Genomic DNA, 12,787 nt, shown 5'->3' with positions numbered 1-12,787 from the left:
AACCCCAAAGGAAAGCATCCCTACATATAAAGATCATCCGGCAGTTATATACATAATTTTCCTCACTCTGTTACCATTCTAAAGCCAGCAATTTTCACTTTAAGCAGAGGCAAATTTGTGACAGTAAAAGAGAACACTAGACAATCTAGATTTTGTTTCACTTTCTCTATGATCCTCAGGTGACCCTACTGGTCACTGTAATTCACATGCCCATTTACTAAATAATGAAGATGGATGAACACTGCCAAAAACACAAGGACAACATTAAAGAACAAGCAAATATGCAAATAAATGCTATAAATATATTTTAGAAACTTGGATTTGAAGGGAGAAGAAAGAAAAATGTCAACATAAATGTTGCAAGCATCGAATATTCTTGCAGGGAGACACCTGGATGCCAAAAAACGACACAGATGGAGGAGAAACCCAACTGGGGAGAGAAATCAGCCATAAGAAGGAAGGAAAGTGTGGTTGAGGCCAAGTGGGAAAGCTATGGTGACCCTGGTCCTCTGACATGAGACCTATGGGACCTACCAGAGACCTCTTGTTTGTTGTCTTCCCATGCCTGACTTCTCTTAGCCAGACCTGGCCTACTGTCCACCCCACCCCATCCCACCTGCCAGACCAGGGCAAAAATCTTCACTTCCTTTATCAACTCACTACATTTTGCATTGCAGTCAGTGGCAAAGTTTTCTTTCTATTTTTCTCTTTTGTCAATAGTTTTCCATGCTTCAAAAGTCTTGACCAAGGTAACTGTACTTGAGATCAACTAAACCCAGCACGAATCATAGTCACGGACTTCCAAAGGACGTCTGAAATTTGTGTGGCTGCAGAATAAGACATCGGGGGATGGATGAGTCTCTCACATTGACAAAATATTTTTGTGTAGAGTTTAGGAGTCTCTAGTTAACCTACTTTTGACTGCCGAGATTCCTCTCTCCTATGTTCTGGGCCAAAGGAAGTGGCCATCTCACCCTCACCTGGTACATTCTTGCTTTCACAACTGTTTCTGTCTCTTAGCTAATAAGAGTTTCATTCAATATTATTTAAGATTGGAATCTGTTCAACAACTTACAAATCCATTTTCAGCAACATAAGTTGGCAACCCACTAACGAGAGTCCAGTGATCTGCGGGAGGTGTCCTTGAGGAAGATTAGAAGAAAGAAAATCATTACTATACAGAGAAATGCACTGTGTACAAAAATACAATAGCAACTAATGCAGCCACTTGATGATAGTACTCACGGAATGACTTTGATCTCTTCTTTTCCGTGTAAAATGTAATCAATGATTTTGTAAAAGATGATTTCCTAAGAGAAAAGGGAGAAATTATGAGACTAATCTTATTTTCCAAAGAAAACATTTTTCATTGACGAACTTATACTTTTAAACTCATTTAAATAGAACCTTATTTCCCAACCACATTTCTCTGCATAACTACTACCAAACTAATCATGTCCTGATTACAAGCTTGTAATAAAACTGGAAATATTATCAGCTGTTTGTCTACACGAACAAGCCTGTTGAACTAAATTTAACAAGTTGAATTCACCCAAACAGATTTTAACGGAATCTCGTTTTTTCTTTTAACTGATCTCTTTCTATTGTCCAGAAATATCTGGCTGATGGAAAAATCCCGTAATTTCTCAACCTTAGTCAATGTTTTCTCTTTCCAGCTGTACAGTGAGCATTCACCCCTTCCAGCACTGGCTTATCAGACCAAGTGCCTCAGAAAGAGGATTCAGCCAATACGTTGTCAAAGCTGGAAGGGAGTTGACAACTAGTCTGTGTACTTCTTTGGGCAGATGAAGAACCTGAGGCCTGGACATATTCCATCACTTTACTTTCCCTTTCCTGTGAGCTGGGGACACAGTGGTAAAACACAGTGCCTGCCAATGAAACTTGCAGTCAAGGGGGGAAGTAAATCTAATCCAACCCCTCCCTGGAGATTCCAATCCAGCACATCAGAAGAAGGGCCTGGGCACAGTGTCTTTAAAAAGCTGTGCAGGTGGCTCTAATGTGTCCCTCCCTATGGAGAAACATGGATCCACTAAGCCCCGGCTTTGCAGAAAAGGAAACAGAGAGGTTAAACAATGAGTTAAGACAAGGGCCACCCAGCTGGCTTGGGGCGGAGCTGGGACTTGAACCTCAAACTTCTTGTCCAGTGCTCTTTCCACTACTCCAAGTTCCCCCAGAAAGTTGCAGGACTAGAACCAAGGCCTTCTCAGGCCAGTGCTTTTTCCTCTATGGACAGCCGCCTCTGGTTTTAGCATCTTACACCATGCACAGATATCATCAAGAATGACATTTGCACTTACTCTGCCGTCTGGTGTCTTTGGACCTTTATAAGGCTCAACTTCTCCAAGCTTGATTGGCCACTCATCATAGAACTCCTGGAGGCAATTAGATTTAAACATTATTAAACAAACTGTTCCATGACCTACGATATTTTATATGAATTTGTGTGTTTGCATATTTTATGTTAATTTATACAATTCTGGAATTTTAGAGCTGGAAAAGACCTATAATTCCCAGCAGTTCTGCTTATGAACTCATGACAGTGAACAAGTCACTTAACCTTTTTCACCTGTAAAATGTGGATCCTGTACTTATACTCAAGGGTCTTTGTGAGGATTAAATGAATAATACATACAGAGCACCTACCATGATACATAATTAAAAGTACTTAATAGATAGAAGCTCTTTTATAGACAACTAAACTAAATACAGATAGGTTAAGAGGCTTGGCCAAGGTCATGCAGAGTGGCAAACAGTGTTGGCTGCCTTACCCAACATCCATTCTCTTCCTCTTCCTTGCTAACAGAACCTGATTTTATTTGGGTATCAGGTGGTAATTTGTTCAGAGAAGATGGGCCTTGCACAGCCCATGAGTGGTCAGTATGAGGTGCCGGGGGTTAATTTGAGGGCAGGTATGTGGCCCAGTTGTGGACAATGAAGAAGGGGGAGAAGTCTGCCAAGGGGCTTCTGGGGAAAGGTGTTCCTCAGATGAAAGATGATGAAAGTGACATTTATAAGAAATGTCTCCCAATTTTGTCGTGTCTGTGTGCTATGCCTTGAGCTGCAGCAGCCGTCTTAAGAGGAGACCTCACCAGCACGCTGAAGATAGCAGGCACCTTGCCAGGAAAAAATGTGGAGCACCTGGGACTTTGATGACTATATTGAGCTCCAAATTAACCAGCCTTAGAACTGCTCTACCTTGGGATTCTTGTTAAATGCAATAATAACTGTCATGTTGCTATGATGCTTTTATCTGGGTCTGATATTACTCACAGCCAAAAACATCCAAACCAATACGCTCAGCTAGAAAGTCCCAGAGCCAGGATCAGAACCCAGCTTTCCTGACGCTTGGTCTTATGTTTATCCACTTAGAACAATTACTCTGAAAAAATAACTTCCAATCACATGGGTAATAAATGATATGGTATTCATTAGTTATGTTGAACTAGGAGAGCTCCAACAGAATTAATTAAACAAGATGAGAAATAAGCATTAAATTGTGTGTGGATAATATTAAATATTTTATTTTTTCTACTTTAAAATAATTTTAACTTTTCAGAACATAAATACTCAAACTGGTAATGATACTATCATTTATTATTATGCCCTTCTATGTGCTAGATACTATACATACATATAAATAATCTCTAAATAATCTTTAACCCTCACACTGATAAGAGAGGTGTCCTCATTTTACAGATGAGTAAACCAAGAGTCAAGAAGGTTAAAAGATTGAAAAGAAGAACAAAGTCAGAGAAATGACATCACTCGATTTCAACATTTACTCTAAAGCTATGGTAATCAAGACAGTACAGTATTGGTGACAGAACAGACAAATAAAGCAGTGGAACAGAATAGAGAATACAGAAATAGACCCACACAAATATATCAACTGATCTTTGGCAAAGGAGAAAAGGCGGTGGAGAAAGGATAGTCTTTTCAACAATTGTGCTGGAACACTTGAACATCCACGTGCAAAAAAGATGAATCTAGACATAGACCCTTCACCTTTCACAAAAAATAACTCAAAATGGACCATAGACCTAACTGTAAAATGTAAAACTATAAAACTTCTAGATGATGACACAGGAGAAAATCTAGGTGAGCTGGGTTTGGTGGGATTTTTTTAGGTACATCACCAAAAACACAATCCATGAAAGAAAAAAATTGAGAAAATAGACTTCATTAAAATTAAAAACTTCTGCTCTGCAAAAGATACTGTTAAGTGAATAAAAAGATAAGCCACAGATTGGGAGAGGATACTTGCAAAACACATATCCGATAAAGGACTTGTATCCAACATACACAAAGAACTCTTAAAACTGAACAATAAGAAAATAAACAACCTAATTAAAAAGTGGGCCAAAGATATGAACAGACGTCTCACCAAAGAAGATATCCAGAGGGCAAATAAGCATACGAAAAGAAGCTCCACATCATATGTTATCAGAGAAATGCAAATTAAAACAATGAGATGCCACTACACATCCATTAAAATGACTAAAATCCAAAATGCTAACACAACCAACTGCTGGTAAAGATGTGGAGCAACAGGAACTCTCATTCATTGCTGGTGGAAATGCAAAATGGTACAGCCACTTCAGAAGATAGTCTGGCAGTTTCTTACAGAGCTAAACATACTCTTACCATACTATCCAGCATTGCATTCCTTGGTATTTACCCAAATGAGTTGAAAACTTATGTCCACACAAAATCCTATACACAATGTTTATAGAAGCTTTATTCATAATTGCCCCAAATTGGAAGCAACCAAGATGCCCTTCAGTGGGTGAATGGAAAAACAAACTAGTATAACCAGAGAATTGAATATTATTCAGCAATAAAAAGAAATGAACTATCGATCCATGAAAAGACACAGAGGAAACTTAAATGCATATTACTAAGTGAAAGAAGTCAATCTGAAAAAGCTATATACTGTAGGATTCCGACTATATGACATTCTGGAAAAGGCAGAACTATAGAGACGGTAAAATAATCAGTGGTTGCAAGAAGTTTAGAGAGAAGAAAGAGATAGATGAACAGGTACAGCAGAGAGATTTTTAGGGTAGGGAAACTATTCTGTATGAAAGTGTAATGGTAGCTATGACGTTATGCATTGGTCAAAACAGAGAACTGCACAACACAAAGACTGAACCCTAATGTAAACCATGGACTTTAGTTAATAATAATAATATATTGATTCATCAATGGTAACAAATGTACCACACCAACGCAAGATGTTAATAACAGAGGAAACTGTGGGGCACGGGGAGAAGAGGACATATACGGGAATTCTCTGAACTTTCTGCTCATTTTTTCTGTAAACCTAAAACTTATCAAAAAAAATAAAGTCTACTAATTAATTTAAAAACAAGTAAAAAAGACTTGTTGAAGACACATACAGCTAGGAAGTGGAAAAGCCAAGATTCAAGCCTAGAGCTTCTTTGCTCCAAAATGCACACTTTTGCCTCTGTACCATACCTTCTTGTCACTGGTTCTTGTGATCTATCATAATTATTTACATAGTATATCCATTTTTTAATGGATCACATTTCACGTGATGTGTGTTTGATAGGTGGTTTTAGGTGAGACAAATGTACGGAAGAGTGAGAACCTTCTCCTTGGTCATGTCCAGCAGTCCAATGGAGTATCGTTCACAGTTCAGGTATGTTCTAACCGTGTAGAGCGCCTTGTGAAACTGCCGCTCAACATCTGTGAGCTCTTCAAATACTTTATTGGCTGACCACATAAGGATCTGAAAGTAGGTATTAAAAAGAAAACAGTTAGAACAAAAGACACTATGAAGAGACAGAGCATTAGCCAGAAGAAACAGAAGGTGCATCACACAGAATGCATATCACTAAACAATGTGATTCCATTTTTGAACACGTACACTTGTGACAACCACTCAGACTCTCTAAGTGGGATGACGAGTAGACCTTTGCAAGGCTGCGCAGGCTTATGAAGGGGGAGAAGCCACAATTGGTCCCCATGTCCAAATGTTTTGGCTCCAAAGGGCAAGTGATTTAAAATTGGATGCAGAGACAGTCCCTAGGCACGGGGTCCAGTGTTGGTGGCCCACTGGCTCCTGCTGGCCCCAGGAGAAAGCCACATGCCTCCTTCCGTGCATCCTAGCTAGTCAAGGTAACCTTACCTGGAGAGTTAGAACATGAGGGCGCCTTGGAAACCCTCCATCCCAAATCCTCTCCCACCCTTGTGTTTATGAGGAAACTGAGGTCCAGAGAGTGGTCCAGGCTCAGGTATCCTGGCTACTAGTGTTGTTCTTTATCCCTCTGGCTCAAGGAGGCAACAGACTTCAGAGAAGTGATTTGCTCCTCAAATTAATAGCTTTACTCTGTACCAGGAACTGCTAAGAGCTTTACATGAACTAATTCACCTAATGACCTTTTAATAGTCACAACAACCAAGAGGGGTAGGTATATAATTATAATCGCCATCTCATAGATGAAGAAACCATGGCTACCAGGGATATAGACCGAAGAAAGGCAAGCACGTTGTACATACAGATGGAGGGGCAGGGAGGTGGGGGGGGAGGCGGTCAGAGCAGGAAAGGACTCCTGGGACCAAAGTGGGAGGGTCTGCTTCATGTGATTTAAAGCCCTGCAAGGGGTAAGAGGGGTCTGGGCTTGTCTTCTCGGGGTCCTTTGTCAGAATAAGTCCACGTGGAGTGATTAATGTCACCTTCTCTTTACCTGGCTTCTTCGGGATTCAATACTGTACAGGTAGTTGGTATGATGAAGCTTTAGGATGATAGAAACAAAGTTGAGGTATTTGGAAAAGACCTATAGATGGCACAGAAAAATGAATTAGGTGTGACATCTTTCTTTCTGTTATACAACAAATAAACTTCCTGAGCCTCTGACTGGATGCCCAGGGTTAGCATTACCTCTTCATCCTGTTTGGAAAATTCAGATGCATTTACTTTGTTAACCGCCATAATCACAGCAAGAACCTCCTTGCCCATCACGATCGGAGTTGCCAGCAGGTTCCTAGTGACATACCCGGTTTGTTTGTCCATGAAGTCAGAAAAATGGCTGTTCTGAAAGATACATCCACAGGTTTGCCAAAGCAGCACAGAACCATGGAGCGTAGATCTAGGGATGGCAACAGATCATTCTCTCTAATCCAAGCAGTACCAACAGACAAGCAGGGCCTCAGCACAGCAGTCCCAAGCACTCCCACCCAGCCCCCATCCTATGATTGCATAGAATGAAACTGCCTGTTTCCGAATGAGCGTTTCCCACCTGAGCTATGGCCTATCTAGGGCAGGCTGAGATTGCGCCAGGAGAAAAGAGGTGATATTATGGCCAAGTGGAAAGTGAGGTGCTAAGAGGAGGGGAGGGAAAGGTGCAGGATTACAATGGACAGAAAGCGTGTGCTGGGATGGAGAGCACAGCTGAGGTTACAGGTATATTTCATAGAGCTCTTCTTTTTAATTACCAAAGTAAAATGTGCACTTGCAACCAGTCAATCCCCAAATTCCTAATCTCACCTACTTGAGGAAATCTGTTAAGTGCTCAGCATGACTCCTTCTATGTCTTTCTCTGTGCTTGGACAAAGGTTTTTCTTTTCTTTTTAAATAAAATTTTCCTTTATAATTTTATACAATACTTTCATCACTTAACAATATCTTATGGACTTCCCTGCGGACCAATGCACATGGATGTGACCTCATCTTCTAGATTCTTGCATACTACTCCACAGTGTGGGAGCTCCATGATCCGCTCAACCACCCTCCACTGATTCAGTCTGTTTATAGTTTTCCCCACTGCAAACAATGCTGCACTAATCATTCTTGCTTTTATTTTTATGTGATAGATTCCCTAAAGTGGAAACCCTTTTTGCTGGATCAACAGGTATATGCAGTTTTTATATACATGGATTACTTTTACAAAAGATTGAAAATTCTTACTTCTTCTGGTCATGTGTGAGAGGACCACCCTCTTGCCAGCACCAAAAACTTATCAGTTTTTCAATGTTTTACCAAGCTAAAGTCTTTCATTCATATTTTTAATTTCTTTCTTTGGGGGAAGAGCAGTGGATCATCCCAGACGCTAGCCTCATGTAGTAGATGCAAGAGATGATTCTAATACACTAACCATGGAAAGGGCAGAGTGATGAGTTTGGAGAGATGCACAAATAGAAGGTTTGAGAAGAAGGTCAACCTTGGTAGTTATCTTATTAGCTGTAATTTAGAGGAATACTCACTCTAGATGCGGTTAGACTCAGCCTTCTGTGGGTCCTTACCATCTCCCCTTTGAACCTGAGTCTTCTTCAAATAGAATTGAATTTTCAGTCTGCCTCTGAGACTCATTGGCCAAAATTAATGTGGTGTTTCTTTCACAAGTCATGTTATTTTCATCTCCCTCTGTTGATAAGGCTTTTAGAAGCAGCACAAAACCTAGAAGCTGGACTCTGTTGTTTCCCAAAGTAAAAATGTGAGAGTCCACTGGTGCGTAATTTCCAGGCCAGAATTTCTATTGGGGAATAAGGCCTGCTTGGCGAACAGAGCTCACAGCTCAGCTCAGAGCAATAGTCCCAGGCTGTGCGTCAGAATCACCTGCAGATAAATGCAGATTCACAGGCCTCGCAGTAGACCCACCGAATCCTCATCTCCTAAAGTGGCATCTGTCTTCCCCAGGAATCTGTACTTTTAGCAAGTGAATCACTCCAGTGGAGGATCCCTAGAAATGGGACCATTCACAAAGAAAACGTGAGATACTAAGGGCATCAAATGCAGCCCCTTATGCCAGATCTCCTCTATATCTTTCCCAAAGTGGAACCACACAAACCAACTATGTATTTATTTAGGAGGCAGCATCACATAATGGTGAAGAAGGTTCTGGAATCAGACTTCCTCGGCTGAAACCAGGCCCTAATTTACTATCTGTGTGATCCTGGGCATGCTACTTCCCTCTGAGTCCTCATTTTTTAATCTGAAAATGGGAATAGTGATATTATCTGCTGTCTAGAGTCCCTGTCGTGAAGATAAAATAACAGTATGAGTAGAGAACTTAAAGTATTTGACACAGAGTAGGTGCTCGATAAATATTGGGAAGACAAGCTGGGACTTTTTTGCACTTCCCTGGATTAGAAGCAGTTCTCTTTTGCAATTACTATTTTGCATCTAGTTCTAGCTTTTCTAACCAATTCTAATCACTGAAGAAATTAGATGCTCTTAGCTGATGAGGCCTCCTATGTATAGGAGGACACTTCCTCCAGAGGGCCAGCTCTCTGCCCCCTGCCATCAACAGCCACATTTCTTTCCCAACTACTCTCTTGGTTCCTTCTCCCTGCTTCCTGTAGCATCTTCACTCTCAGGCCAGGATGTCTCCAGACTTTGTTAGGTTCTTTCTCTTAATCCACTGCTTGCCCAGGCCAGCTCACATTCTGTTTTCCTCTTATTCTATTACCCATTACAGATGGTGATCACCTTCATTTACACATGGGATGGAGTCAGGCAGCATTTCTTTTCTTTTTTTTTTTTTTTTGTGAGGAAGATCAGCCCTGAGCTAACATCCATGCTAATCCTCCTCTTTTTGCTGAGGAAGACTGGCTCTGAGCTAACATCCACTGCCAATCCTCCTCCTTTTTTTTTTCCCCCAAAGCCCCAGTAGATAGTTGTATGTCATAGTTGCACATCCTTCTAGTTGCTGTATGTGGGACACGGCCTCAGCATGGCCAGAGAAGCGGTGCATTGGTGCATGCCGGGATCCGAACCCGGGCCGCCAGTAGCGGAGCGCGCGCACTTAACCGCTAAGCCACAGGGCCAGCCCCCAGGCAGCATTTCTTTGCAAACATACTCCACTCTGCAGCTTCAACATTCGATGCTATTTTATTCTAGATTCTAAACACAAGGAAATGTTCTTAAGTTCAATTGGAAGTTTTGAGAAAATGGCTTATAAGTTTCAAAATGTAATGTATTATTGTATCTGAAAACCCTGGATAAAACCATCCACCAGGCGAGGTGAGGCTTTCTGGTTTTTATTTTCACTAGTTCAAACAATCCTTAGTGACGTTTATTTGAGTAAATCCCGTATTTCTCGGATTAAACTCCCTTGATGATCCTTCTTCAAAGAAGCCACTGCAGGCAAGCAGAGAACATTGTTTAGAGCAGCAGGCTGCCTGGATCTCTCATCCAACCTCAGCATTGTTAAATTCTGATTAAATACCGTTAACCCTTGCGATCAGGAGTCAGCAAGAGAGGAGAGAAAGGAGAGAGGAGGGAGAAAAGGGAGCTATAAGCACCCTGTTAATTATTGAAAACTTAGGACTTCTCCCATGGCTTTCTTTTAAACCACAGTCGGAGTGAGAACCACTCACAGAGTTAATCAACAGCTTTCCCAATAGAAAAAGAAATGATTAACTTGAAAAGGATTTCTCTCAGTTTCCTGTTATTAAAAGTTTTTCTGCCTTTAACCTGTTTTAAAAACAGGCAATAATCATTGATCCTTTTTTGGCCGCCCAAACCCAGTCCTCAAACCTTCTTTGGCATAAATATAATATTACCAGCTGTCCTTTATTGAGCACCTACTAGCAGTCAGGCCCTTTACATGCATCTGATCTGTACCTTTGGTGACCTCCGTTTCTCAGGTGCAGGAACTCAATCCATCACACAGCTACCTAGTCTCAGACCTGGATCTCTGCCCAGGTCTGTCTGATGCCAAAGCTGTCGTCCTACACCATGTGGCTTCCCTGTTACCACCTTCATAGACGCCAACATCAGGAGCATCTGGCTTTGCCTCTTTGCCTAGATGTGCAAAGTCCTTTCCTCACTTGTACCCACACTGCCAACCAGAGACAAATTGTGTGTAGTCAGAGGTGTGGTAGAAAGAGGGAAGCCACAGGAGACCTGGGTTATGGTCCCAGACCCACCACATCCTGCCTAATTGACTTTGAGAAGATTCCTATATATGTAGCATGGAAATAAAAATATGGTCCCTGCATTCTGCACAGGGTCTTTGTCAGAATTAAATGAGATTAAGAATGAGAAAATATCTTATACATTGTCAAGTGGAAAGGTAAAGAATTAATAGAAATTTCATTTAAAACACGAGTTTCCATCGCCTTTCTCTTTGCAGATTTTGCCGCAGAAACTAAAGTGCAGCAAAACTGCAGGGATGTGGGGGAGGGTGGAAAGAGCCCTGGACTCAGAGTGAAGAGTCCTCGATTCTATTCCAGCCCTCCTCATTCACTGACCATACCATGGACTCGGGGAGAGAGACAGCTCCTGTGACCTCTACTTCCTGTCTGCCCAGGGAAAGAGTTGGACTAAAGACTGGGGGAGCCCTTTCCATTGCTAATGTTCTGAAATTGATCTGAAATTCACTTCCTCCTCCTGCATCTGCTCACCCAATAGACTAGTGGTTTTCAACATTTGCTGCATATTAGGATCACTTGGAGAGCTTTTTAAAAAATGCTAATGCCTGTGTCCCAAACTCTGAGAGTCTGGTGTAACTGGTCTATTGAGAATCTCAGACATCACTACTTTTTTAAAAGTTCCCAATTTGATTTAAAGCGCATCCAGAGTTGAAAAGCACCACTCTAGGAGAAAGAAGATGACTAGAAGCAGTAGAAATGGAGAACAAATGAAGCCTTTGTCTCTCCTTTGAGCTTAGGAGGGTGTCTGTCTTCAACACATACATCTCTGTGCCACCCGTGACAGCCAGGAGTCCTCAGGAAAAGGGAGAAAGGAGAGACGTGGCCCCCCACCCCCACTTACTGCCCCATCCATGCCGTGACACTCACCATGGACAGCAACAGATCAAGGCCACCTGAGCTTTTAAGAAGCTCCATTCTATTATTTTCTCCTCAACCTGGAGAACTGGGCTCATTAATAAAGTATTATGGTAGAAATCACTTTACCCAACTCTTCTTTAAAAAAAATTTTCAGAAAAAAATCTTGAATGTCACTTTCTTAAGTTTGATGTCCTAGTAATTTTGGAGATGGCCTCAGTTGGAGGCTGGCAAGAAGCGCATTCCCATGAGAAAACCTCGGGTGTGTGGGCTTAGCCTCCTAACTGGTGTCCAGAGAATTTTGCCTGAAGGGCATGAATCAGTTTAGTCACCTGGAGTAACTGTGGGCAGCCTCAAAAGCCAACTTCAACTAGCTAAACTCACTGAGGGGAGGGGTCCTAAAGGACTGAGCACCCTACTCTGCCCAGGGCAACCCTTGCCCCTGAGGGCTGTCCTGTGGTTGTTTGCCGAGTGTTGCTAATGTTTGACAACTCCTGCGCCTTATGGATCCATGCAGCCCTCCTCCGTAATCAGCTTCGGGAGGCCTGTAGGGGATTATCCTCCCGCCTCCAGCTGCCCTCCTTCACGAGCCGGCAATAAACCCCCGCGCAGAAAGCATTTCAACTCCGTTCCATCATAATGGACTTCTCCCCTTTTATTAACAGTAAATCATAATAATGGGATGCGTGTGTAGAAAAAGGGCTGGCAGGAGAAACTCCAGGCTCTACCTACCATTATTGCTGAGTAGAGGGATTTTGGGTGATTTGCATTTCCTCCTTTTTGTTTATTTGTATTTTCTAATTTTTCTAAAATGAACATGTATTGCGGTGGTAAGAGGAAAGAGTTAATTTTTCTTTTTTTTAAAGAGCATGGCAATGCCTTGTATTTGTGCAATATGCTGTTGTTTTAGGAAGAGTCCAAATGTCATATTTACATGATTGGAATTTATTCTTGATAGATCTGAGTTATGGGCGATTGGGGTGGTCAATTGCACTTAATCATCATCTAAATT

General features: G+C 41.6%; 1 protein-coding gene across 2 annotated transcripts in view; it reads right to left on the bottom strand.

Annotated features, from left to right (window-relative positions):
* PDE6C (phosphodiesterase 6C) overlaps window positions 1–12,787 on the bottom strand; it is a 51,115-nt gene that overhangs the window by 37,297 nt on the left and 1,031 nt on the right. For both annotated transcript variants that reach the window (XM_087432286.1, XM_004427848.3), the window contains exons 2-7: window positions 6,926–7,078; window positions 6,732–6,821; window positions 5,633–5,773; window positions 2,319–2,393; window positions 1,246–1,310; window positions 1,076–1,142 (exon numbers count right to left, since the gene is read on the bottom strand). In XM_087432286.1, coding sequence (XP_087288412.1) covers window positions 1,076–1,142; window positions 1,246–1,310; window positions 2,319–2,393; window positions 5,633–5,773; window positions 6,732–6,821; window positions 6,926–7,078 — 591 coding nt within the window. The remainder of the gene's footprint in view (window positions 1–1,075; window positions 1,143–1,245; window positions 1,311–2,318; window positions 2,394–5,632; window positions 5,774–6,731; window positions 6,822–6,925; window positions 7,079–12,787) is intronic.

This window comes from Ceratotherium simum, chromosome 6 (assembly GCF_057802395.1).
Source record: "Ceratotherium simum simum isolate JZ-2026a chromosome 6, ASM5780239v1, whole genome shotgun sequence".
NCBI lineage: Eukaryota > Metazoa > Chordata > Mammalia > Perissodactyla > Rhinocerotidae > Ceratotherium > Ceratotherium simum.
Note: the sequence above shows the minus strand (reverse complement) of the source record. Positions and strands in the feature narration are given on the sequence as shown.